The sequence below is a fragment of the Phaseolus vulgaris genome, chromosome 10, assembly GCF_051622355.1.
Source record: "Phaseolus vulgaris cultivar YP4 chromosome 10, ASM5162235v1, whole genome shotgun sequence".
Lineage (NCBI taxonomy): Eukaryota > Viridiplantae > Streptophyta > Magnoliopsida > Fabales > Fabaceae > Phaseolus > Phaseolus vulgaris.
In genome coordinates, this window is record NC_143507.1 from 44,526,566 (window position 1) to 44,552,130 (window position 25,565).

General features: G+C 34.1%; 3 protein-coding genes across 7 annotated transcripts; all 3 read left to right on the forward strand.

Moving 5' to 3' along the window:
- Positions 1 to 1,686: 1,686 nt before the first annotated feature.
- On the forward strand, positions 1,687 to 12,108 carry LOC137818326 (coatomer subunit beta'-2). The gene is made up of 24 exons (XM_068621675.2): positions 1,687 to 2,052; positions 2,311 to 2,331; positions 2,464 to 2,525; positions 2,835 to 2,889; positions 4,164 to 4,200; positions 4,314 to 4,639; positions 4,749 to 4,880; positions 4,987 to 5,135; positions 5,575 to 5,643; positions 5,917 to 6,067; positions 6,158 to 6,223; positions 6,792 to 6,980; positions 7,345 to 7,485; positions 7,575 to 7,649; positions 7,798 to 7,974; positions 8,138 to 8,229; positions 8,313 to 8,429; positions 9,019 to 9,133; positions 9,284 to 9,355; positions 10,524 to 10,720; positions 10,826 to 10,919; positions 11,089 to 11,195; positions 11,320 to 11,452; positions 11,592 to 12,108. Exons 1-24 carry the CDS (start codon positions 2,050 to 2,052, stop codon positions 11,739 to 11,741), a joined length of 2,730 nt encoding a protein of 909 aa, XP_068477776.2. The 5' UTR covers positions 1,687 to 2,049; the 3' UTR covers positions 11,742 to 12,108.
- A 1,877-nt stretch (positions 12,109 to 13,985) lies between these two features.
- LOC137818329 (protein MLN51 homolog) lies at positions 13,986 to 18,977 on the forward strand. Of its 4 annotated transcripts, none has more exons than XM_090296321.1 (12): positions 13,986 to 15,013; positions 15,438 to 15,540; positions 15,644 to 15,831; positions 15,922 to 16,748; positions 17,047 to 17,155; positions 17,362 to 17,475; positions 17,603 to 17,658; positions 17,794 to 17,839; positions 18,044 to 18,106; positions 18,195 to 18,248; positions 18,419 to 18,474; positions 18,674 to 18,977. In XM_090296321.1, the coding sequence occupies exons 1-9, from the start codon at positions 14,529 to 14,531 to the stop codon at positions 18,069 to 18,071; spliced, it is 1,956 nt and encodes a 651-aa protein (XP_090152447.1). In that variant the 5' UTR covers positions 13,986 to 14,528; the 3' UTR covers positions 18,072 to 18,106; positions 18,195 to 18,248; positions 18,419 to 18,474; positions 18,674 to 18,977. The 4 variants fall into 4 exon arrangements, with proteins under 4 accessions (XP_090152447.1, XP_090152448.1, XP_090152446.1 ...); XM_090296322.1 differs by having other exon boundaries at positions 13,990 to 15,013; positions 18,044 to 18,092; positions 18,195 to 18,268; XM_090296320.1 differs by having other exon boundaries at positions 13,993 to 15,013; positions 18,195 to 18,268.
- A 1,928-nt stretch (positions 18,978 to 20,905) lies between these two features.
- Positions 20,906 to 25,095, forward strand: LOC137819511 (uncharacterized). 2 transcript variants are annotated; one of them, XM_068623386.2, is made up of 6 exons: positions 20,906 to 21,103; positions 21,182 to 22,229; positions 22,932 to 23,517; positions 23,601 to 23,814; positions 23,998 to 24,054; positions 24,584 to 25,095. In XM_068623386.2, exons 2-6 carry the CDS (start codon positions 21,296 to 21,298, stop codon positions 24,830 to 24,832), a joined length of 2,040 nt encoding a protein of 679 aa, XP_068479487.2. In that variant the 5' UTR covers positions 20,906 to 21,103; positions 21,182 to 21,295; the 3' UTR covers positions 24,833 to 25,095. The 2 variants fall into 2 exon arrangements, with proteins under 2 accessions (XP_068479487.2, XP_090152960.1); XM_090296834.1 differs by lacking the exon at positions 23,998 to 24,054 and having other exon boundaries at positions 20,911 to 21,103.
- The last annotated feature ends 470 nt before the right edge of the window (positions 25,096 to 25,565 follow it).

Consider the following 25,565-nt stretch of genomic DNA (forward strand, 5'->3'; position numbering starts at 1 on the left):
CCAAATGAATTTTAATACTTTTAGGGATTTATTTTTAACTTCTATTCAAGGGATATCTTGGGTTTTCTCATAAAAGGAATTGTATTTGGTTTTGAATTTTAGGCAGAGATTTATTGAAATTTAAATTATGTAATAAAACAATTGTAATATCTGTTAAAATAAATCAATTGCTAAAATAGAGTTCAATATCAAAATAATTAGTCTGTGACTTTAACCGAGTGATACCCAATTGTTCATTTAAAAAAGTTTACAATTCAAACAAGACAAAGAAAATAGAGACTAAATTCATTAGTAGGAATTTGGAATTGGGTGATTTACACTTGAAATATCTTTCGATGGAAATTTTTAGAGATTGTATATTTTTTAAATATTTTATGTTGAAAATTCATTAATTCAACTTTAATCAAGAAGAAATAAAGTCAACTTGATTAACATTGAAATATTATTAACTTGCTTGAAATTGATATGCATTGACTCTATCGCTACTATGACATCGTTGACTCAATTGAGATAAAAAGGTCATTGACTCAACATAATTTTTAAAATGAGGTTTATGAACATTTTTTTAGCCTGAAATTGATCATGGTGTTTTTTCATTCCTGTTTTATCCATTAATAGATAATGTTATTTTGGGTTTTCTTGATTAGCATCAACGTTGTTTTTAAATCAAGGTTATTTATTGACCATAAAATACGATTAACAAGTGTCAATTAAAAAAAAATCAATTAATATTTTTAAATTATAAAGTATTACATAATATTAAAATAAAATTATGTATTGGAAGTAATTAAAATCTTTTATACAAAAATGAAATTTAACAAATTTGGATTGTTTTATTTAAATAAAATATATAAAAAATAAAATTCAAATTGAGAGTGTCTGAATGTCTTGAAAATTACTAAATTAACTCTCCAAATACATACTAGGGAGTTTGAGCTCAACGGAAATTATTGTTCTCTTGTTTAAGGGAGTGAGGCTTTTGTTAAATTCATAATGAATGAAAATAGAATTATTAGTATTTTGCATTTTGGTATAATTCTTCCATCATTTGACAGATGAAAATAGAATTATTAGTAATTTGTATTTTGGTATTCTCATAATTATTATTAAAGTGATTTTTAAATCTAATACAATTCACTTACAAGGTGATTTCACTTATATATTATAAAATGTTTTTATCTCTAAATATATGTGAGATTTCCAACACAGTGAAACTCTCAATTCGTGTGTGAAATTATATAGTAGATGGTTTAAGGTGATCTTATTAGCCTAACTAACCTTTTTTAGTATAAACTTTAAATAATTATGATATCATATTAACAAAAACTAACTCAATTTTATAAAACTATAATGTTTATTGTGGTATGTTATTATCTCTAATTGATGTGAAATTTTTAATAATTTTTTTATAAAATATCTTTATTTATTATGACTCGATTTTATCAAGAGTATTTATGTTACGTGATACACATTTTTTTTTATATTACTAATTATGTAATCATATAAATTAAAATGTTTGATTTTCTCTCTTACTGACTTAGAATAACACTCTTTTTTTACTAAACAACCTAAAATATCAACACTGCAATGCAACAAATTAAAAAGAATAAATTACAAGGACTAAAATATCACAGGGACTGATTTGCAAAAAAATTCCCATAACTTCATTGCAGAAATAAACAAAGTGACTCCTCTGCACGTTTGATCCACGCCACTCATTTCATCATCTCCGTTTCGTTCAGAATCCTAGCAGATACCTACACCCTACAAGGACACAGAACGACGACGTATTGGTACACGACACTACTCCCAGTGGCATTCTCGTAAATCCATGCCTTAACTGCAAAACACCGTTCCGTTCCCCTTTGTTCCCCATCGATCATCATATTTGCACTCTTTAACTCTGCACTGCGTAGCAAACCTCGAATCGTTACGCTCTCTCTCTATCTCTTTCTACCTTCGAGCTCGATCTATTGGTTTCTTCGAATTTGCCTTGATCTCCGACGAGTTCTCGCGATACGAACTTGCTAGTTCCTGCAATCTTCGGAAATGGTGAGCTTCCTCTCTTATCCCTTGCGAACGAACGCTTCACTGTTCTCAACAATCCTAGATCTGGAGCGGACTCGCTTCGATTTGATGTTTTCTTGTTACGCTCTCTCCTATTTGAATTTCAATTGCTTCTGTATCCCTCACTTCAAACGCGAGCCTCTTGATTTAGTTCTCGCGATTTTTGTTACTGCGGGATCTATTGTGGAATTGTGCATTGACTCCTTTTTGTCTGTGTCTTTGTTTTTTTGCTTGCTTTTGCAGCCTCTCCGACTCGAAATTAAGGTACTCTTCTTTTTATCTTTTGTATTGAGGTTTATTCTCCGAGGAATGTTTGATAAGTTGGTGGTGAAGTTTTCTGTGAGTGTATAATTTTCCGGCTGCTTAAACTTGTGTGTTTTCGTAATATTTGAACAGCGAAAGCTTGCGCAAAGATCAGAGAGAGTGAAGTCTGTGGATCTACATCCTACAGAACCATGGTAATGCCATGTCCTTGGTTCTGTTGTATCGATTTTATTGTGGAATTATTTTAGGATATGTAGCTAAATTGGTAACCAGCATTATAATTTGTTACTCATCACGAATTACTGGATTCGATTCCATCATTTGGTATTTCTCAATCATGACCTCTACAGGGAATTAGGGATAGTTTGTGAGCATTTGTTATTAATGGCTGTGTCTTGTTTTGTGGGAATAGTGTTACTTTATTCATTTACTGTGGAAATTAGGTAAATAGTGCATACTTGGATGTTTCACTGAATTGTGTGATGTTGCTATAATTAATACAGGATTCTAGCAAGTTTATACTCTGGAACTGTCTGTATCTGGAACTACCAATCTCAGGTTTGTCGATTTTTATATTTGGTTGTTATATTTTAGTAAATTTATTTAGAAATGTAATGTTGAATTTGTTCATGTTGCACTGCACCTGAGTCAGACACGCCATCTTTTGCATGGTGCCTGTACATAGTGAGGTGCTGATCCACAAATAAAGGGCTTCTTTATTATGTTTTTCTCAAAATTCAAAGCAGTAACATAATTTAATTCTTTTGTTAAAAAACTAGTTTACGATTATGTACTACTTGACAGCAATCTTCAAAAAAATGTTGGTGTTCCACTAAAATATTAGGATTATCTTAAGCTACCATGCATGGGGGCCGCTTGGAACAGTTTTGAGCTTCTATTGTTTTTAGCTTATTATCATTACCTTTTTTGGTGAAGCTTCTTAAATTAAGTTTTTCATAGTTTGTTTCAAATAGTTTTATGGTCTAATAATTTATGACAATTTTTGTGTGATACGAGCTTATTGAAAAGTGCTTAATTAAGGTGGTTTACCCAAACACAACATAGAAAAATTAAACTTTTAGCATTTTAGCTTTAAAATCCCAACCAGGTTGAGTTGATTCCACTTTAGCTTATTGTTTCCCTATCTGCGCCAGGACATAGACATCCTTTGTTACAAGAAAAAAATAAAGACATGAATATGTTTTCATTGAACCAATTGTTTGTTTGTGGAAAAATGATGAATACTCATTCAAAATGCCGATGAAATGTAAGTAGCTACTCCCATTTTACAGAAATTGATAGTCCAGATATCCCATATATGGGAAGACTATTTTAGGTGGAGTTCCTTCCTTTGGATATTCTTGATGTCCTTTAACTCTTGTTAGTTAGTTGAGCTGTCTGATTATATGAGTGCTCACCATTGTCTATGGGCTTTTTGCCCCTCCTCTTTACCCAAATTTTTTTTTCATCAATGTTTTTGAAGAATTATAGTTTTTTTTTGTGTGAAATACTGCGGGAAAACCCAAAAGAAGAAATATGCTCTTGTACTTAGTTTTGTACATTCTATATGTTGTATTTTGTTTGATTTCTACTAATATTGCATGAGATGATATAATCACTTCATGGCCTCTCTGCAATCCTTTGTAATTTCAGAAGACTGAACATTCTATATGCACCTATTTATAGATATATAGGTTGGTATTGAAAGACAGCCTCTAACACCTGTTCGTATATTTGGAACTTTTGCCAGACTATTCAAATGGATATTCCTCATTAATTTCTTTGGAGATTTTTGTATACAATTAGCTTAATTTTTTATTATTTTATTTCAGACCATGGCCAAGTCTTTTGAGGTTACTGAGTTACCAGGTGTGTGAATGTTTTTAGTCTGTTTCATTGTTTGTATATCTTTCTCTTGATTCATTTAATTTCATTCTCTTTGTATATTTTGTGGGTCTCTCATATACGACTTGATTTTGCAGTTAGGTCAGCCAAGTTTATTGCACGAAGGCAGTGGGTTGTGGCAGGGGCAGATGATATGTTTATTCGTGTATATAATTACAACACAATGGATAAAGTAAAAGTATTTGAGGCACATACAGATTACATTAGGTGTGTGGCTGTTCATCCTACCCTTCCTTATGTGTTGTCATCATCTGATGATATGCTCATCAAGCTTTGGGATTGGGAAAAGGGCTGGGTCTGTACCCAGATATTTGAGGGACATTCTCATTATGTCATGCAAGTGACATTTAACCCTAAAGACACAAACACCTTTGCTAGTGCATCTCTTGATCGCACCATAAAGGTATACGTGTGTTCTTCTTGCTAGTTGTTTGGGGCATCTTTTGTTTATTTCCACACACCTGTGGTAAATGTTAAAAGTAATGCATTAATACTGCTATCTTCACTTGCAGATTTGGAATCTTGGCTCCCCTGACCCCAATTTTACATTAGATGCCCATCAAAAAGGAGTGAATTGTGTTGATTACTTTACTGGTGGTGACAAACCTTATCTGATTACTGGTTCTGATGATCACACTGCCAAGGTTTGTTTTCTATTTTCTGTTTTATCTTTATCGTCTTCTGTTTAATTTGATTGCCAATATGTATACATGGATAGGAATTATCATGCCAATAAAACCTTTTTAACAGGTATGGGATTATCAAACCAAAAGTTGTGTCCAGACTCTAGAAGGTCACACACACAATGTATCTGCTGTATGCTTTCATCCTGAACTACCTATAATCATTACTGGATCTGAGGATGGCACAGTGCGCATTTGGCATTCAACAACTTATAGGTAATTTTATCTTGTTCACAGATTACTGAGCTGAGAGGTTGTTATTTAATTTGGTGCATTCTTCTTGCCCTTTTCTTGTCAATGTCACTCTAGCATAGGAACTTGAAATAATTAAATTTTTTTATCACAGAGAATGCATTACGACTTATTTTTCAGAAATTATGATATTTTTTTCATTTGTTGCTTCGCCCATTTTTTTGATGACTTGTGTGCCTAAATTTGATGTTCAGTTGAGAATTTAGATACTGCTGAAATTTAGACAGGAAGACTGGATAGTGATGCTTAATTCTTATATATATATATGTGTGTGTGTGTGTAACCTTGCTTCACGTTACACTGTTAGAAGATTTTATACCAAAATTAGTTTGAAGTATATTTGAGATTATGGATAGATTCCAGTCATTTTTTAAAGTTTAATGGTGGTATTATCTGCTTGCAGGCTCGAGAACACATTGAACTATGGCCTTGAACGAGTTTGGGCTGTTGGATACCTGAGGGGTTCACGTCGGTGAGTTGTTTTTGGATTAAATTATGAAAGTAATTACCGATTCTCACATCTGCTGCAGGCCCTCGAATCATGTTGAGTGGAAGTGTGGGACAATAGTATCTATTCTCACCTCAATAATGAAATACTTATTAGCAAACTCTTTTTTCTCCTTGTGTTTCATGTGATCTTGTATGCTTTAACCTCTCCCTGAATGCAGAACATTTTTTACTCTTTTCTTCCCATGATCATTCTTCATGTCATGACCTAAATTAAAAAAAATCCCTTTCTTTGAAGGGTTGTGATAGGCTATGATGAAGGTACTATTATGGTCAAACTTGGTCGAGAAGAACCTGTAGCCAGCATGGATAACAGTGGAAAAATAATTTGGGCTAAGCATAATGAAATTCAAACTGTCAATATAAGGAGTGTAGGAGCAGATGTGGAGGTATGGGCTCTTTTTAATCCTTTTTATCCATATTATATGTGAGAAAAAAGTTGAAACTTGCTTCAGTGACACAAGTACTATGTATTTTAGATTGCTGATGGAGAAAGGTTACCGTTGGCTGTTAAGGAGTTGGGCACCTGTGATCTCTATCCACAAGTGAGTGAGCATCCCTTTTCTTTGATATTAAGTCACATTCTTTTGCATTAGTTTCTACTTTATCATTTATGCTCATGCAACTCTTGAAGGATACAAGAAGCAGGCATATTCATTATTTAGCAATTCAGACATTTTGGTATATCAATTCTGGTTCTGACCTTTTTATTGTGGTGATTCATGCCTTTTTTGTTACATTTTTTTAGTTCTGGTTGATTTTTTTTGCCTTTGTATTGTATTATATGCATAAAGCTTGCCATTGTTTGATAGGATTAAATTGGCCATCATCTTCGTGGTTCTTTTGCTCACCATTCTGTTTATGTAATCTGTGTACGGATGAGTATTTATTTAAATAAATATAGGTTTTATTGTGTGATGTTAGATATTCAAATTCAGATGTTAATGACTAGAACTAGTTGGTATCTCTGACTATTCTTTTGTTGTATTCAATCCCTTTTCAATGAAGTGAACTTCAAAATAATAGTCTGCCCTTGGGTTTAATTATCCGCACTAATTTATTTTTTCATGCATGTTGATTGGTGTCTGACCCTTGGTTTACTTTTATACTCAGAGTCTAAGGCACAATCCAAATGGGAGGTTTGTTGTTGTTTGTGGAGATGGGGAATACATTATATACACTGCTTTGGCATGGAGAAATAGATCGTTTGGTTCTGCCCTGGAGTTTGCTTGGTCTTCAGATGGGGAGTATGCTGTAAGAGAAAGTACATCGAAGGTCAAAATTTTCAGCAAAAATTTCCAGGTTGTGCTTCACTTTCAGTTACTCTTTTTTTTTTCTTTGTCTGAAGAAGAATGCCAAAGTGACAACCAACAAATTCTAAATAATTTGTTAAAAGGATAGGCAAACTGGTTCCTGTCAATGATTTACTGTTATAAAAGGGACCATGTAATAAAGCTATGGTATGGTATCAGTTAGTTTTCCTTGAGCATCTGACTAACATTTGGGAAAAGTGCTTCCAATGCTGCTAGTAATAAGAGATTATTGATTTTTATTTGTGTTGCCTGACTTGGTTCTCACAAAAAATCTCTCATCATTTGGGATGTCTTCCAAATGAAATTAGTTGTCTCAGGAAGTTTTAATTGGGAACGAAATTTGTATATTTCAGGAAAGGAAGAGTATCCGACCAACTTTTTCAGCCGAACGAATATTCGGTGGCACTGTATTGGCAATGTGCTCAAATGATTTCATCTGCTTTTATGATTGGGCTGAATGCAGGTTGATTCGCCGTATTGATGTTAATGTTAAAGTAAGTGCTTCCATGAGGTGGCATCAGCTTTCTGCTTTTATTTCTTTTTTTCTATTTCTTGTTAATTTTGTTAAATTTTCTTGTGTCAGAACCTCTACTGGGCTGACAGTGGTGATCTTGTGACAATTGCTAGTGATACATCATTCTACATCCTGAAGTACAATGTGAGGATTCTAAATACTTGATCCTTTTTATTACGATGGTTGACTTTCTATGAGAAGGCATTGTTTTCCCCCTATGTTTTGGTTAACTGAATATCTAATGGCACTTTACTGGTGAAGTATAGTAACATTTTAACTTCCATTGTTGCAGCGTGATGTTGTTGCATCATATTTAGATAGTGGAAGCCCTGCAGATGAGCAAGGTGTTGAAGATGCCTTTGAGCTCCTGCATGAAACGAATGAACGCGTCAGGACAGGGATCTGGGTTGGGGATTGCTTTATCTACAACAATTCTTCTTGGAGGCTTAACTATTGTGTTGGTGGTGAGGTATTATCTCTTTTCCCTTTTAGATTAAAAAAAATTCTTATCTATTTTTTGACTTGCTGTAATATTTTTTTCTTTGTCTTGATGAATTTCTTTTATTGTATGTATATTTATTTAATGATAAGGATGATACAATTCCTGTTGATGCATTACAATATGAATTTAGGTAACTACAATGTTTCATTTGGACCGTCCTATGTACTTGTTGGGATATCTTGCCAGCCAAAGTAGGGTCTATTTGATAGACAAGGAGTTCAAGTAAGTGAATCAATGGTTTGCATCATTCAACACCACTCAATGCGATAATGCTGATTTTTTCTTCTTTCCTCTATTTTACTCAGTGTTATAGGATACACACTACTTTTAAGTTTGATTGAGTACAAGACACTTGTCATGCGTGGTGACTTTGAAAGAGCCAATGAAATTCTACCATCAATTCCAAAAGATCATCATAACAGGTAGTAGTTAGTTTTGGTTACTTTTTTATGGAATGACTTTTACTTTCATTATTTAGAAATTATGTTTGGTATGTTTTGCCAAGAGGCTTTTTTTTGTATGGCACTGTGTTATAAAATTTGGAAATTTACTTACCAAAAACAATAATAACTCGATGCCAATAATTATCCTGCAGTACATGCCCTTTTTTGTTTTTTTCAACTAAAGTTCTGGTCTGATTCCATGTGTAAAAATGCCAACCAGCTTATAAATGGGAGTGGATAATTTGTGGTTGAGTGGAGAATTTGATACTCATGTTCAAGTTTTGTTGCTTATTATGAATGATGATACTTTACTTCTTGGCTTCTTTGATGTCATTCTGGACTCACTGTAGTCTTCTTGCTTCTTCATTATTTATCATTGTTTGGATTCTTTAAGAAACTAATATATAATTATAGCCTATAGGAATATATAATGCATTTTTTTGCTGGTGTCGTTGATTTAGAATAATTTTCTATGTGTATGATGTTAACTTGGAGTACAGTTTCAACTTTTATGTTTAGATGTAACATACATCCTAATTGCAATTGTTTGATTTGTTTCTTACACTAGTGTGGCTCGTTTCCTGGAATCACGAGGGATGATTGAGGATGCTCTTGAAGTAGCCACTGACCCTGACTACAGGTTTGATCTAGCCATTCAGCTTGGAAGATTAGAGGTTGCTAAGGTAAGTGCACAAGTTCATATTTTCCTGCAAGGTTATATTATTTGACTTCTGAAAATTGATATCTTGGGTTTTTGAGTTTTTGCATTTCTCATGTGCATGAGTCTGACTTTTGAGGTTATATTGAGAGTAATGTTCATTATTCTTTTGCAGGGTATTGCCACTGAAGTGCAGAGTGAGTCTAAATGGAAGCAATTGGGAGAATTAGCTATGTCTACTGGAAAGGTGTTTTTTTCTATCAAATGAGTTTTTATGATTTCTTTAACGTTTGGCTTAATTACATTCCCAAATATAGTGCTCAATAAGACCGTGCTTAAGAGGATTCAGTGGCTTTGATTAGTGCCAAACAATGAAGCCCAAATTCTCCAGAATTAACAGCTTGTTATAGTATGTTATTTTACATTACACCAATACATGTAGAGTCTCATACTATGTGCTTAGATGGATATGCAGGGAGAGTGCACCATTTTCATAAAGAAAAATATTGACTAATGTGTTTGAGACACTGATGATTCATTAATATTTTTCAATGCAAGTGGTCGTGTTTCAATTTGACCCCAAATTTTCTGCTACTGCTTGATACACAGCACTATCTCAGCAAAAGGTGAAAGTGCTAGGTTTACTATGTTTCTCACATTTCAGGTCTCATATATTATGCATCAATGCTCTTGCTTGTCACTTTGGCTTGCGGGTATAGTCTTGCTTGACTTCTTCTGTTCTTTGTCTGACAATGTTGGGAATCTTGCACATCCTCTTTACTGGGATTAAAGTCTCATCTTCACTAACAATTGGAAACAAATCACACATGGCTCTGTTTTTGCTTATCCTCCTCACCCTAATTTAAGAGTCATCTTCCTCTGTTGCATTTTATAACAAAGACGAATCAACCAAGCTTTTACCGTCCCCTTGAGGGAAAATTCAGCAAACACTTATTCAAAGTAATGAAACTATTCATATGTTGTTGAATAGAAATCAGAAATGCCAATGTTCTATAAGTTTTCATCATCTAATTGTTTTTAGATATGATGTTTCAGTGATGGAAAATATTACAATGGGATAAAAGAAGGAATTAATCAAATTTTAAGGCATCCTAGGATCCCAAATAATAATGTGCACTCTTCCATTGTTTCATTAAAATTTCCACAAAATAGCGCATCATTAATTTATAATCAATCCAAAACTAATCCATTATGAACACTCCATTCCATCTCCTTCAGAACTTCCGATTGTAGCAGAGGTCAGTCAAGATGCTGATTCTGATGCATGATTAGGAAGTTGAATATTTATTTTATTCTTGTTCTAATTGATAATGATTATGGACACACTTGATGTTGATTGGTATTGGGTATCTTTCTTGTTCTTATGCAGCTCACGGTATTATTTGTTCTTGCAGTTAGAAATGGCTGAAGAGTGTTTAAAATATGCAATGGATTTGAGTGGGTTATTGCTGCTATATTCTTCTTTAGGGGATGCTGAAGGAATATCACAACTTGCAACTCTTGCTAAAGAGCAAGGGAAAAATAATGTTGCATTCCTTTGCTTATTCACGTTGGGTAAACTTGAGGACAGCCTTCAATTGTTGGTGGAAAGGTAATACTCTATGGTTGTGATTTCTTGTTTATGATATTACTGTACCGAGAGAAAAAGTGTGAAGTTAGACTGCAGTTTGATGTAGCTGTGTTATAATTTTGGCAGCAATCGGATTCCAGAGGCTGCTTTAATGGCTCGATCCTATCTCCCAAGCAAGGTCCCAGAGATAGTGGCAATTTGGAGAAAAGATCTCAGTAAGGTAATTTGTTATGTATGTATTAGATTTAGTTATAATTGAACAGTCTGACATTTATCCTGTTCTCGTGATATTATGTAAGAACTTCTGTTCACATTCCATTTCCCTGCCTGGGATTCTTATCATGTGGATTGAAATACAAATTCTTATATTTATCGGTTAATGTGCACAGGTTAATTCAAAAGCCGCCGAATCATTGGCTGATCCTGAGGAGTATCCTAATTTGTTTGAGGATTGGCAAGTTGCACTTGCTGTTGAATCTAAAGCTGCAGAAACAAGGTCAGTGGGGAAATGCATACTTTTTTACAAGTATCTTGCAACTTTAGTCATTTATGTATTACTCTGTATGGTGTGTTAAACCTCTTTCACAGATGTTTTGTACTAATTTGTTCTTTCATTGTAGAGGCGTGTACCCTCCTGCATCAGAGTATGTGAACCAGGCTGATAAATCACATATCACCCTTGTTGAAGCTTTCAGAAACATGCAGGTAGAAGAAGGGGATCAGCCTCTTGAGAATGGGGACTCTATCCACGAGGTAAATTAAATATTATAGCTAACACCGTACAGAAGTTATGAAAATTTTCTCCTAAAGTAGAAATGATAGCCTATAACCCCAATTGGATTGTCAAGTGGTGTTAGTGTGTTTACGTTATTTTTATGTTCTTTTGTCCCAGTTGACTGAACTCAATGGGGAAGAGCACTATCCAGATGAACACGAGGAACAAAATGGAGAGGAAGGAAGCCAAGAGGAGGCAGTTGTAGTGGATGCCGATTCTACTGATGGTGCAATCCTCATCAACGGTAATGAGGCGGACGAAGAGTAAGGTAGGGTCAGTATCGAAGCATTGGGTTGGAGCCGCGCGAAAATTGAGGCTTTGTCTCAGGTGATTGCTTCTCAAGTGCCATTTCTAACTCCCATTTCTAACTCCTCATTACGATCACCTGAGTACCTGCAATTCTAGTTTTGTTCTTTTTAATGTATCATACGCTTTATTACAACTAGGCTGTATATTTTGGGAAATAGAGAGGAAATTATAAAATTATGTCCATTTTCAGTAGGCGGTGACCAAATCTCAGAACTCATCACCAATTTTTCCATAATTTTGTACGGCAATTTGGCTTGGGATTTTGTAACATTTTGTTGCTTGAGCAATCGTGGTATAATTCATGCTAAACGTTTTTGTTGTGTAAGATGAGGTCAAGATAACAACGAATGCTGGGTTATATTTTATTTTCTATTCTTAAACTTTTCAAAGAAACTACAGGACTGTTTTATAACATGCCAGAGGTCTACCTTCAAATCACGCCAAACTTATGCTACGTAATTTTCTCTACTAATGCGTTGGACACAATTATGAATATATCTTTCAAATGTCTATTTTCTATTCTAATTTTGTATTAGATTGTTCACCTTCACCTTAATGTCTTTACCTTTTTGACAATTTTTGCGCGTGACTAAAGTATCTAGATCACGGGTGTAGTTGATCTTTAGATTGGATAACTTTAAAGGTAATATTGGTAATTAATTAATTTGTAAAATTTGGCTTTTATATGTAAAACTAGAAAGAACTTCATAGTTGAGATAAAGAGAAATGACCAACACGCTAAATTTTAACCGTTTCAACAAACAACTTAAACAAATGGCATGACAGGATTATCTTCCATCGTCAGATTTAGCGGGTGTTTGGATTTAATAATGAACAGTTTATAAAGATATATAAAGAAAAAAGGTGTAAATCGATGTATTGAAAATGCATAAAACATAAAAATCGAAATAAAACTGTAACATTAAACTTTCATAATTATAAGAGGAGGATTTACGAGGAAAGTTTGTATAATTATATTATTAATATATTATACTATATTATAATAAAATAAAGAATAAATTTTTATATCTTATACATAATTTATTTTAGTATATTTTTGCTTTAAAATATTTTTTTTTGTTTGTTAATGTTTTATAATAATTTTTTATTTTAATTTAAAATATATATTAATTTAAATTTACACTTTTATACATTATTGTTTACAGTAAATTATTTTAAAAAATTGCTTTATAAATATACTAGTATACAATTAAATTTATTTTATTATCTTAATCAAATTGAATATAATTTTTTCACTTATTTTCTTTGGAAATAATCTCACTTTTAATTCTGTTTTCTTTTTCTTTTTTCACTTTTCAACCTCACCCCAACCCCAAAAGAATGCAAATCAAACAGATAATTTTTAATCTTAAACCCATAAATCAAAGAAATAACATCCGCAATTCAACATACAACATGCAATCAATGACATCACTTTTCATCTACAAATACTAATTTAATTATATATATATATATATATGTATATATATTAGGACAAATAAACTCAAATATGCTAATTTAAAAATAAAAATATATAAACAGAGAAGTTAAAAAAATCAGAATAAAGAAAATGAGGACCAAAGTTACTTGCTGCTTTCCATACTACTTCTGTAATATCATATAAGTAAAAATTCAACTAAAACAAATGTAATATCAAAATCGTATTTTCAAGTTAATGATTAAGAGGATTTTATTTACACACATACTTAAAATGTATTCGTCCAACAACTTCAAATTAATTTGTCAATACCTATTTGAATAAATCACCTATTTTATTTTTATCTTTGCTTAATTTTTTTAACAATGTGTCATTTATTATTGATTGTCCAGTAACTATACTTTGACACGTTTAATTGTTCATACATATGATCATGAATCTTAAGACCATACTTAAAGGATCTAATTATTTTTTCTACATAAAGACCAAAATATTACATGGAAATATAATTAAAATTTAACTGAATCAACTTGAAATCATTAGAAAGAAAATTCGAATATTTTAGTTACAAGTCAAAATAAAATCCGATCAACAAAATTATTATGTAGGAATAATCATATTCTAATCTAATGTTTTTTAAATTTTCAATTAAAATCTGTGATCATAAGATTTGAATGAATATTAAACCATACAGAAAACTGAAAGAGATTATTATAAAAAAATTTAAATCATAAAACAAGTATTGAATTGTTATGCGTCTTCTTCTCTATCGTTCAGCAATTTGATTACTCCAAATTTTTCAACATTGATCTTATTTTCTATTTTGTTTATCTCAGTGTGAGAAGTTGATGGGTGATGAGATTCCAAATCTGAAATAAAGCCAAAAAAATTCAGATAATTCATTGTTCTCAACAGTGTCTCCTATTTTAAGTTTTGAACTCCTCTTTTCTCTCTACAAATCTTTCTGCTCACACTCTCAAATCCTTCTAAGCTTTCGTAGAACACATCCCAATTCACTCTTTTTCCGCTTCAACTTTCTTAGATTCCCATTCTCCTTGCCGTTCATCTCCTTCTCATAATCTCTCAATTTTTGGGCTCTTTTGATTTCACTGAGAAACTTCTCATAGGGTTTCGATTTTTGAGGGGGGAATTCCGGATTTGATTGGTTATTTGACCAGTTTTTGGGTTTTGGAGTTTGGTATTTGTTGAAATTTGTGTTCTTGTAAGGTTTCTGCTTTGTGGGGGTTTCTGTTCGGAAAATTCTAGGTTTTGGTCGGGGTTTATCGGGTGTTGCTCTTTTGGTGTTGATGGCTACCCCGGTTGAAGAAAACAACGTTGAGTATGATAGTGATCCTGAAGAGGCAACGAGACCGTTAACAATGCGGAGGCGCGAAGCAAGCGATGACGAAGAAGCCGAAGGGGAAGAAGTCACTGATAAGAGGGAAGATGGTAGAGTAGAGGTTCTTTCTAATGACTTAGATGATGAAGGTGGTGTTGAAGATTATGCGGATGATGGTGATGATGTTGAAGAAGCAGAAGAAGAATTGCAAGAAGAAGAAGAAGAGGAAGTTGAAGAAGTGTACGAGGAGAAGGGTGGAAGTGGTGGGGTTGAGGTTGAGGGTTCTGTGGTTGTGGCTAAGGAATCTGATGATGATGTCATACCCCCTTTGGAAGATTCCGTTGAGGACCTTTCCGAGGAGAAAAAGGAGTCTGATCCATTTTCGGTGCCCACAGCCGGAGCTTTTTACATGCACGATGACCGATTTAGGGACAATGCTGGTACCCGCAACAGGTTTGTGGTGTTTGCTTCATATTTTTTTCATTATGCCAAACATAACTTTGTGGAATATGTGCATACAATGTAATGATTCATTAATACTTTGAAATATCGTAGTTGAGCTGGCTAGGACCACTGTTGTATGGAGTTTCAGCTTAATCATGGTCTCGAGTTTGAGTGCTGGATGTTCACCTTTGTCATCTTGTGTGGTCCTACTAGGCTTGTACAATACTTTTTCTTATATTAGAAAAAAATAGCTTAGTTCTGGTCTCGAGTTGATTTTTTTGATACACTAATAGCGAATACTCTCTAGTCTCAACCAGTTCAGAATCACCTTATATGTGATGTTTAAAATAATTCTTAGAAAATTCAACAATTCTACTGTACTTGCCAATTTCTGATATGATTTGATGTCTTGTTTTTTTTTTCTCCCCCTTAGATGGATACGTGGTGGTGGAAGGAGACTGTGGGAGTCCAAAGATGACAAGAAATGGGGACATGATAAATTTGAGCAAATTTTGCACGAAAGGCATTATGAGGAGGTGATGATCTTTAAAGTGCTTTGTGGTCAATCATTTCTGTTAATTAGTTCTATTGTCATTTTTCTTATGCTCTTTCTTGTAATGCTCTGTGTCTAAAATTTAGAGGAGACCTTATAAGGGTAATTATCGTGGCCGTGGTAATGGTCGAGGCACTGAAGGAAGTAGGAAAGGGTATAGTAGCAGTAGCAATCAAAGTCAGATGCCTAAGAGTGTTGTGAGAGGAAGAGGCCCCCAAAGGTATGAACGTACCAACAAAATCAATGGTCCATCTCCCCAAGTCCAAAATAAACAGTAAGTACAGGATTCATTTTACAAAATTTGCAGGAAACATGAGACCTATAGCCTCAAGACATTCTGATAGGAATTATTTTGTTTTCCTAGATCTGGGAAATCTCGTGAGAAAAACTCAAATGTTAGTTTCGAGAGGACTTCCACACCTTTCCATGCAGAATCTGACTCTGTGCCTGGTAAAAATCAAGTGCTTGCTTCAAATTTGAATTCAGCTTCCCCACCATATTACCCCTCTGGCTCTTCCAGCAATGATATTAATTTGACACAAAAAAGAGAGGTGCAAACGGGTGGCAGAAACAGTGGTCCTGTTATGGAAGAGGGTTTTCCAGTTCGACAAAAGAATGCTCTGATTCAGGGAAAGAATGATGTTGATTCCGTCAGCATGGCAAAGTTGCATATTAATGAATCCATCGCTCAATCTGTTGGAAAGCCTTCGAACAATGTGCGTATGGCACGGCCTGGGTCTTCTGGAGTCGATGCTTCTCAATCTCCTCACCTAAGGGCTTCTGGGACTGGGAGGGGTGTATCAATCCCAGTACAAACAAATTTTCAGCGTGCTACCTCACATAATAAAGTTTCTCCATCACAATTCCAGGCTATTCAGACAAGTTCTGTTCCAGGGAGGAATTCAACTTCTGTGCAAGCTACTGCCCCACAGTTGGGCCAAAGACCTGGCAGTGAGTCTCCATTGTCTTCCCCCTCCAGAAAATCCACGCCAACTAATTCACATGATTCTGGGGAATTGGATTCGGCGTCAGAATCAGGTAAAGGCAAAGGAGCTTTGGTTGGGAAGGGGAGGGGAGGTTCCCATGGCGCAGGCCGGGGAACTTTTGTTTATGGTGGGGCACAAGTAATAGGCACCGCTGGCAATGTAGGTGTTAGCCATGGAGATCCAAACTTCCCTGCCTTCTTGCCAGGTTTGTACTGACATTGCTGACCTTGCGGAAATTCTAGATCCAATCTGCCTATTATTTGTTAATGCAGTTTCTTATTTCTCAAGAAAAAGTAGTTGTAAGTTAGTGAGATGTAGAAAATTAAGTAATTCTTTATTGTTAACATGGAAACTTTATCACAAAGGCTGCGGTATTAACACCCATTTTTCTTTTTGTATGCTTGTAATCCTTTCTGAACAAGACTCAGCATTTATCATTTTCTGTTCATCTGTTTAGCTTGTTAATGATTTTCTTATTTTGACTGGGTTTTGATGGAAAACAGTCATGCAATTTGGGGGCCAGCATCCTGGTGGTATAGGAGTTCCTGCTGTTGGTATGGCATTCCCTGGATATGTTGCTCAGCCTCAACTGGGAAAGTCAGAAATGACATGGTATGGATAAATCTCCGATTTTAGTGTGTTGAGTAATGTTTTGAGGAATAGATATTTTGGAAGGGGATCACAAAAGAACATCTTGCTCATTTGTGTTAAATAGTTAAATAGTTCCTTTTTTACTTCAAATGGAAAAACTCTCTGATTCCTTTTTGTTCCCTTTGTATTAGAACCCATAATAATAATTCATCCTCCTTTGGTTTAAGGCTACCAGTCTTGGCTGGTACTGCAGGAGCTTTAGGGGCTACATACCCATACCTTGCTGTTGATGGTGCAAGCAGTCACCAATCTGGACAGGCCTCTGCAATGGGTACTTCAAGGTTGGCCAAGTTTTGTAGCATTGGGATATTTTCATATTACTTACCACCACCATTTCCTTTCAATGTTCCTAAATCCTATTGCTAGATTCTTGATTTATTATTTTCTTTTGTTATCCAACATGTGCAGCAAGGACCATAGTGTTAACAAAGCTAATAATGAATTGAAGCCACCTCAGAGATCTGGTAAATATTGATGTTCCATTTCCTCTTATACGCAATGAATTGCCCTTGGTTAAGGCCTTAGATGGGCCCTGGTCAGCTGGCAACCGGGGAGGGTACAATTGCTAACATTATCATTTTTTATCTGTCTGTCTGTAGAGCTTTCAAGTGAAGAGTTTGGACAAAGGCATAATAAACCCCGAAGGCAAGTTGGATTGCAAAACCATCTTAACTTAAGTATTTTTAATTATTATTGTTTGTGGACATGGTCATGGGACTGCACTTCTGCTGCTTCTTTTACTTGTGTTTTACTTTAAGTGCTATAAAGGTGCTTTGTAGGGAAGCTGGGAATGCACATTCTGTTTGTGTATTAGACATTTGATAATAAATGTGGTTATGTTCTATGCAGATACTCAGAGATGAATTTTGGTCAGTGAGTATGGTGCACTTTGTTTGAAGTAAGCAGATAAAGGTTTGTTATTTCCTAATTAAGATCATCATCATTATTATTATCATTATTACTTCAAAATCTGAGTTTTGGTAATTTTGTTATTTGGCAGGCCTTTCTCCTGGCCCTTAGTCCTCTAGCTTTATCTGGAGCACTTTGGGCTGCCGTAAGTTTCAGAATTTTCAGGTCACTTGTAGCTACTCAACTTGTGTTTTTTTTTTTAACACTTGGGATTCATCATTCAACCTTTTTGTTGGTTACAAATCTTAGAATGTTTTTGTTTCGAATACTTATCTGTTTCTTTTTTCTACCTCTTTCCTATTTTCTACACTCCAGTTATATAACACCTGCTCTTGCTGTTCCCATCGTAGAAGTTCTTGTTAATTTGGAAGGTATGGATTAACTATTACTAGTTTAGATGCTGTGGATTTGACTCTTCTAAAGTGGGCATTTGAAAGATCTGATTTTTATTTTTATCAACATTTGAGTTTAGTTAATTTCATCTCTAAAGTGAGTCTCTCATATTAGAGGAGTCAAATCTGTATACCATTGTGATGAAGAGAATACTGAGAATTTGTGGGTTCTTTCCAGGTTCTTGTGGGGGTTTGGTTTCTTAGTGTGGCATGCGTGAAACACAGGGAGGCTTCTCTAGAACTAAGGATATAGAAAAGGCCATAATTATGATTTTGCAGCAGCTGATTACATTGTGGGTGAAAAGTTTCTCATGTAAAGTTTTTTTATTCATCTGGTTTTGATCATGTGCTTATATCATCTATAAGCTTACGACACATTTTAATGTTTTGTTCCTTTTCTTAAAAAATTCAATTGTTTGCTATCTACAGTTTTCGTGCATTGTTAAAGGGAATCTATAGAAAATTGCCACCAGAGTTGGGTCCATGTTTGAGTTACTTATAAAATATGCTGTTTTGCTTGTTTCCTTATAAATGTTTTAAGACGTGTTTTCTGCACATAACTCCATATGTTTGTGAAAAGTCTAATTTACTCTTTTCGAATTCAGATAAGTAGAGTTTGGAACCTTTTGAATTTTACAATTTAGAATATAATTTTTTATTTTGAAGTGTAGAGTTTGGAATTATACTGAAAAAAAATAAATCAAACACTTATTTTTTTAAAGTTAATTTTGGAATCAAAAGAATTATGTAATATTGGAATTAAAAGAATTATGGAGGTGCAAGAAGAAAATGTCAAATTTTGATGGTTCTTGGGGTGTTTCTCCCTGCACACAACAAATGGCTTCCTGCACCCCATATTTTCGAAAAGACTATTTTACCTCTTTTAACAATAAAAAAACTATTTTACTCTTTTTTTAAAATGACTTTCTAAAAATGACTTTCGGATGAATTTGGAATTTACTATTCTGGAAATTAAAAAAATCTATTTTGGAAACACACTTGCTTACAAAATTCATTCTGAAAACATGTTTTTACTTACAGAATTCATCTTTTACGAAAGTTACCAAAAATAATTCTGGTATTTCCATGGAGGGGTACAAGAAAAATGTAAAGGTGCGGGAAGAAATACCCGGTTCTTGTTACCCGTGAAAGTGGGCTTTTCAGAGTTCGTTCAAAAAATTTGTTTGGATGGAAAATGAATTGGCTTCAATAGAAACAAAAAGGAAACGAGTAAAGAAACTTTTTATTATTCTTTAAATAAGTTGAAATGAGTGAAAAAGGTAAATATCGATAAAAAATTGTAACCATATATTCTTCAATTTTCTTTACAAGGTTTTTCAACTTGTTGTAAAAAAATATATATATATATATATATACACACATATAGTAGTTTTCCTCCAATTTGTCATTTGATGTTGTCTTAAAAAAAAGGGTCCAATATTTCTAATTAGTAAATAGTTTTAAATTTTAAGGCTTTTAAAAAAATATATCCCATTTACACAGTTCAAACAAAGCAAATCCGTTACGTGAAAACTGCTACAATTTGTTTTCATTTGAAAAGTTAATTAAATTCCAATTTTGCTAAATTAACTAAAGAACATTAATTTCATTACAATAATAACAAGAATTCATATGTATAATATAAAAAAAAAATTGGTCAAAGCTTTTCCCATATTATTAAGTTGCAACAATTTCATTCTCTTTTATTAATTATATATTATATAGGTAACAGACAGAAATATATTAAGAATACAGATTTATATATTATATAATTATAAATTATATAAATTGACAGAAATATATCTTTTATTACTTGTTAAAAAAAATATTTTTTATTTTATAATCATAAAAAAATTTATATAATAAATTTCAATTTTTGATATATTTCTTCTTTTTTTAAATTATATTAGAAACATATTAAAATTATAAAAAATTTAGTAAATACTTTTTAAATTTAACACCTTACTAATTAATATATATATATATATATATCATAAAAAATGAATGTCAATGTTTAATAAGTACGGACATAACATTTAAGAAACGGTTAGAAACCTCATACTTAATTATTCAATGGAAAGATTCAGCGAATAAAATTAATTTACTTTATTTTTAGTAGAAATTGAGAGAACCTTTCATCATCATTTTACTCTGATGTGACATCCAAACTTGCACATGAAAGTTGTTGCGACTTAATAATTAATTCAATGATTTATGAAAAATTATTCTTAAATCTCAATGAGACAACAGAACTTTTTATTTATTTATTTTGAAGTTTTTTTTTAGAATATTCTTCATACCAAAAAGATTAAATAAAAAAGAATTATAATCAGTTTTTTGAACTGATTATTTATTCTTTAGTCACAAAGAGAATGGAGTTTGTTATGGTTGACCAACCCCATGCATGTGCAACGCACGTGCGTCAGTTCTCTGTCAAACTCATACCCTTCTGTCTCTTCACTTCAACTTTTTGTTTGCTCAGTTGTTGAACTCTCTTTTTCAGGTGAAGGAGCATTTCAAGATTACTCGTTGACCCTGAAAGCTCAAATTCTTGGAGTATCATCACATCTTTAAACCATTGAAGAACACTAAAAATGCATCAAGAACTGTAACACACCTTTTTCTTTACCATTTTTCCTTTCAGTGTTTCTTTCTTCTTAAAATTTGAACTTCCCATATATGGTAGGTGTGGGAGAGATAGAAGCAACAATGCTGAAAGCAGTGATCCTGAAAAGGAGATGAATTTACAAGTGGGGCTCAAGCTTCTTTAATGATATAGTTAAGGATACTATTACTACTAATGGAGGATTGCAACAACAAAGGAGAAGTTCATGCAAATTTTACAAAGCAGAAGAACTCTTCAGCAAGATCAGGTATCAGTTTGAAATCTACTTCTTCTGGAAGGTCAAGTCCACATTCTACCTTAACACCAAGAAGAGAAGGCAAGCGTGTTGCACAGTGCTATGGGAGCAACAGGTTACTGTTATGGCTGCTTTTGATAACCCTTTGGGCTTATCTTGGATTTTGTGTTCAGTCTAGGTGGGCACATGATGATAAGGAGGGGGAATTTTCAGGGTTGAAAAGCAGGCCAAGTGATGCAACAAACTCATATGTTGAACAGAATCAGCATCATGATTTGATTGCCAGAAACATTTCCTTATCTGTTAACATTGAACAAGTTGGAAACAGAACAATGGATGTTGTGGCTTTGGCCAAGAAAGAATATGGTGTTCTGTCTCCAGTTAAAGCAAGCTCAAGGAAAAGGAGAAGGCGACCAGTCCAAGGTAAGAGGAGGCGAAAACATAAACTTGAGAGCAGTCATTTAGAGGAGCTGGAGGCAGAGATTCCCCCAAGGAATTCTACCTATGGATTCCTTGTTGGTCCATTTGGATCATTAGAGGATAGAATTCTGCAATGGAGTCCTCAGAGGCCTTATGAAAGCTGTGACACGAGAGGGGACTTTGCACACCTTGTTTGGTCAAGAAAGTTTGTTTTGATCTTTCATGAACTTTCCATGACTGGAGCTCCACTTTCAATGATGGAGTTGGCAACTGAACTCTTGAGTTGTGAGGCTTCTGTTTATGCTGTGGTGCTTAGCAGGAAGGGTGGTTTGATGCAAGAACTCGCTAGGAGGCATATCAAGGTGCTTGATGACAAAGCATATCTCAGCTTCAAAACTGCAGCCAAAGCAGATCTTGTCATTGCTGGATCAGCGGTCTGTGCATCATGGATTGGTATGAGCAGATTGCTTGAGTTTTTCCTTATGCAATGTCTGAAAGTGGATGTTTTTGTGGGTAGATAATTTTTTAAACTCAAGTACAGAGAACCTATTGATGCAGAACCAACATCAATCTCTAGCTCTTGCCCAACAGCATAATGCTTGGCGTGGTAGTTGCTAATCCTTGTAAAGAACATGGCATATGAGTTTGAGTTAAGAGTTTTTTATAATCTATCCTAACGAGTGTTTGGTGGACTTATCAGGTCATATTGAGTCGTTATCAGACCACCCATAAATATATTGTCACACGCACGAGTTGTCACTCTCGGCGTGAAGGGTGTGTTAGAGATTCTACATCGACTAGATTAGAACATATAAGTGGGTGTAAACCTCACCTCATAAGCTGGTTTTACAAGATTGGTTTAAAAAAATCCACTATTTAATAAAACTTGAACAATAAATTCTTTATGACTTTGTTTTGCTACATAAAAGATACCAAAATATCAGAGCCTTAGTTGAAAATCCTCATACTAATTCTAAAACTATTGGCATAGGACTTCTGACATTGAGAGATAGGAAAAGTGGATTAAGTATGTGCTTATATAGAAAACTTCAATTATATATCATGGGGTGGTTCATAATAATATGAACAATCATTTGATACTGTGTACTTGTTGTATAAGTCTCTTCTTACATGAACACCCTTACATATATCCAGAACAATACATTGAACGTTTTCCCGCTGGAGCAAGTAAAGTTGCCTGGTGGATTATGGAAAACAGACGAGAGTACTTTGATCGTGCAAAGGATGTGTTGCACAGAGTGAAAACACTGATTTTTCTCTCTGAAGCACAATCTAAGCAATGGCAAAAATGGTGTGAAGAAGAAAGCATAAAATTGAGATTACAGCCAGCACTTGTTCCATTGTCTGTCAATGATGAACTAGCTTTTGTAGCAGGCATTCCCTCTACACTCAATGCTCCATCCTTCAGTGCTGGAAAAATGGATGAGCAGAGGAAGTTGTTGAGAGATTCAGTTAGAAGAGAAATGGGGTTGAGTGATAATGATATGCTTGCGATCACTCTGAGTAGCATCAACCGTGGGAAGGGTCAGCTATTTCTTCTTGAATCAGCAAGATCAATTGTAGAAGACAAACCATTGCACCATGATACTAAGAAAACAGCAGTGTCATCAGATGATGGAGAATACCTATCTACCACCTTGTCTAGAAGACATCATGTTAGAAAATTGTTCAAGAATAGTAGTGTAGCCTTCAACAATATCTCAAGTACATTTATAAACAGGTTACATGAATCTCAAACTATAGGGTGGTGTAGTGTAGGATATTTATGGATTGCACTATTGATGCATATTTTTGTTTTCACAGCAAGGAAGTGTTCTCCCACAACAATGGAACACAATCTCTCAAAATTCTCATTGGTTCTGTGGGATCTAAGAGCAACAAAGTGGATTATGTTAAAGGTCTTCTAAGATTTTTATCACAGCATTCAAACTTGTCAAAGTCAGTTTTGTGGACCTCAGCCACTACACGTGTTGCCTCACTTTATTCTGCTGCAGATGTTTATGTCACAAACTCTCAGGTAAACCACGTTTAGTTTATATATTTATCATGTTATATATCTATCATCTTAGCTCCCACTTATAAGCAAATCTTGTTGTATAAGTATTACATCTTCTGCATGCATTACTCTGCTAGCATCTATTTTTATTCCATTGCTTGGAAAATATACTCGTAGTTTTTTCTTTTTCAAAATGGCCAATAGGGATTGGGAGAAACATTTGGAAGAGTGACTATAGAAGCAATGGCATTTGGTCTTCCGGTATGACTTCCAATTTGCTTTCCCTGCTCTTGTAATCACATATTATGGTGGTTTTATCCTTTGAAATGTTGCTAATTAATTGTCCTTACATTGCTGGTTTTTGCTCAAACAGAAACCTTCTGCAGCCATGCATGCATGCTGCTGATGAACTAGTTTCAAGTTTTGGATATGCCCTTGTATTAATATTTAAAGAAAGAGTTCTATTGTCCATAATAGGATTGTTTCTTATGAAGCATATATGAAATTTGAAACCAAAAAATAACCTCAAATTAATATAAACTATATTAAGAAGTGTACTTTAAGTCTAATTCAACTTTGTAAAACCAGCTTATAAGATGAGGTTTTCACCCACTTATATACTATGAAATGTCTTAATCTTTAGTCGATGAAATTTTCAACAAACTATAACTGAGAAGGTAGTTGATACTTGATAGTCTCTAGGTTTGATGTCTCTATCTATGTGCAAAAGTTGATTGAATAGTACAAATGAATGTTGACATTTATTGTTTAATTTAACAATATGGAGTAGGTGCTTGGAACAGATGCTGGAGGAACACAAGAAATTGTTGAACATAATGTGACAGGTCTCCTTCATCCTATTGGACGCACAGGGAATCGTGTCCTTGCACAGCATCTCCGGTTTTTACTTGAAAACAGCTTTGCAAGAGAGAAAATGGGGATGGAAGGAAGAAAAAAGGTGCAGAGGATGTTCTTGAAGCAGAACATGTATGAGAAATTTGTTGATGTTCTTGTCATGTGCATGAGAAGAACCAAATAACTGCTTACATCCTTTTATTGGATTCAAATCACATGCATGGTTGTGTGAATTTCTTTATACTCAAAATGTAATTTCTTGTGCCTAGTTAATAAAGAAAGATCATTTTAGAGGAAATTGTGTTGTGCTTTTCTGCAAAACCAAAACTAGTTTGACTTGGAAATGATTTCATTTCCAGAACCCAATACCAAAGTTGTATTTAGGATCAAAGGATTTTAGGTAGCTCTGTATATTGGTGTTGTACATAAATCTTGTTACTCAGTTCTTAATCTTTTGTAATTGAAATCTTTATCTTTTTTCATTAAATCTTCCTGTACCACCGGATAGCCGAGAAGTTCAGAATGGCCGAGAAGGCTGGAATGACCGAATGACTCCCTTAATTCAAACACAACCCGTAAATCCACATTTAACTGTAATTAAGTTAGCTTTAACGGTAAATCATAATTAAGGCATTGAGTCCTCTTTTGGACCTACGAACATACCCATAACAGCTGAAACTCATCTAAAAAAGTATAAATACAAGAGGAAGCAAGCGCCAGAGGTAATTTTTCTCTTTTGACTCACCTGCACATTGTAGTTGGACTAACTTCATCATCAAAGTGCCTTTGCAGGTTTCGTCACTCATCTCGGTAAAAGAAAGAACCAATCGGAGACCACCACATTTGGAGGCCGTAAAGACCAAAAGAAGAAGACAAAAGAAATCACTCTAGGAGAAATTCGACCTTGTAAGAACACT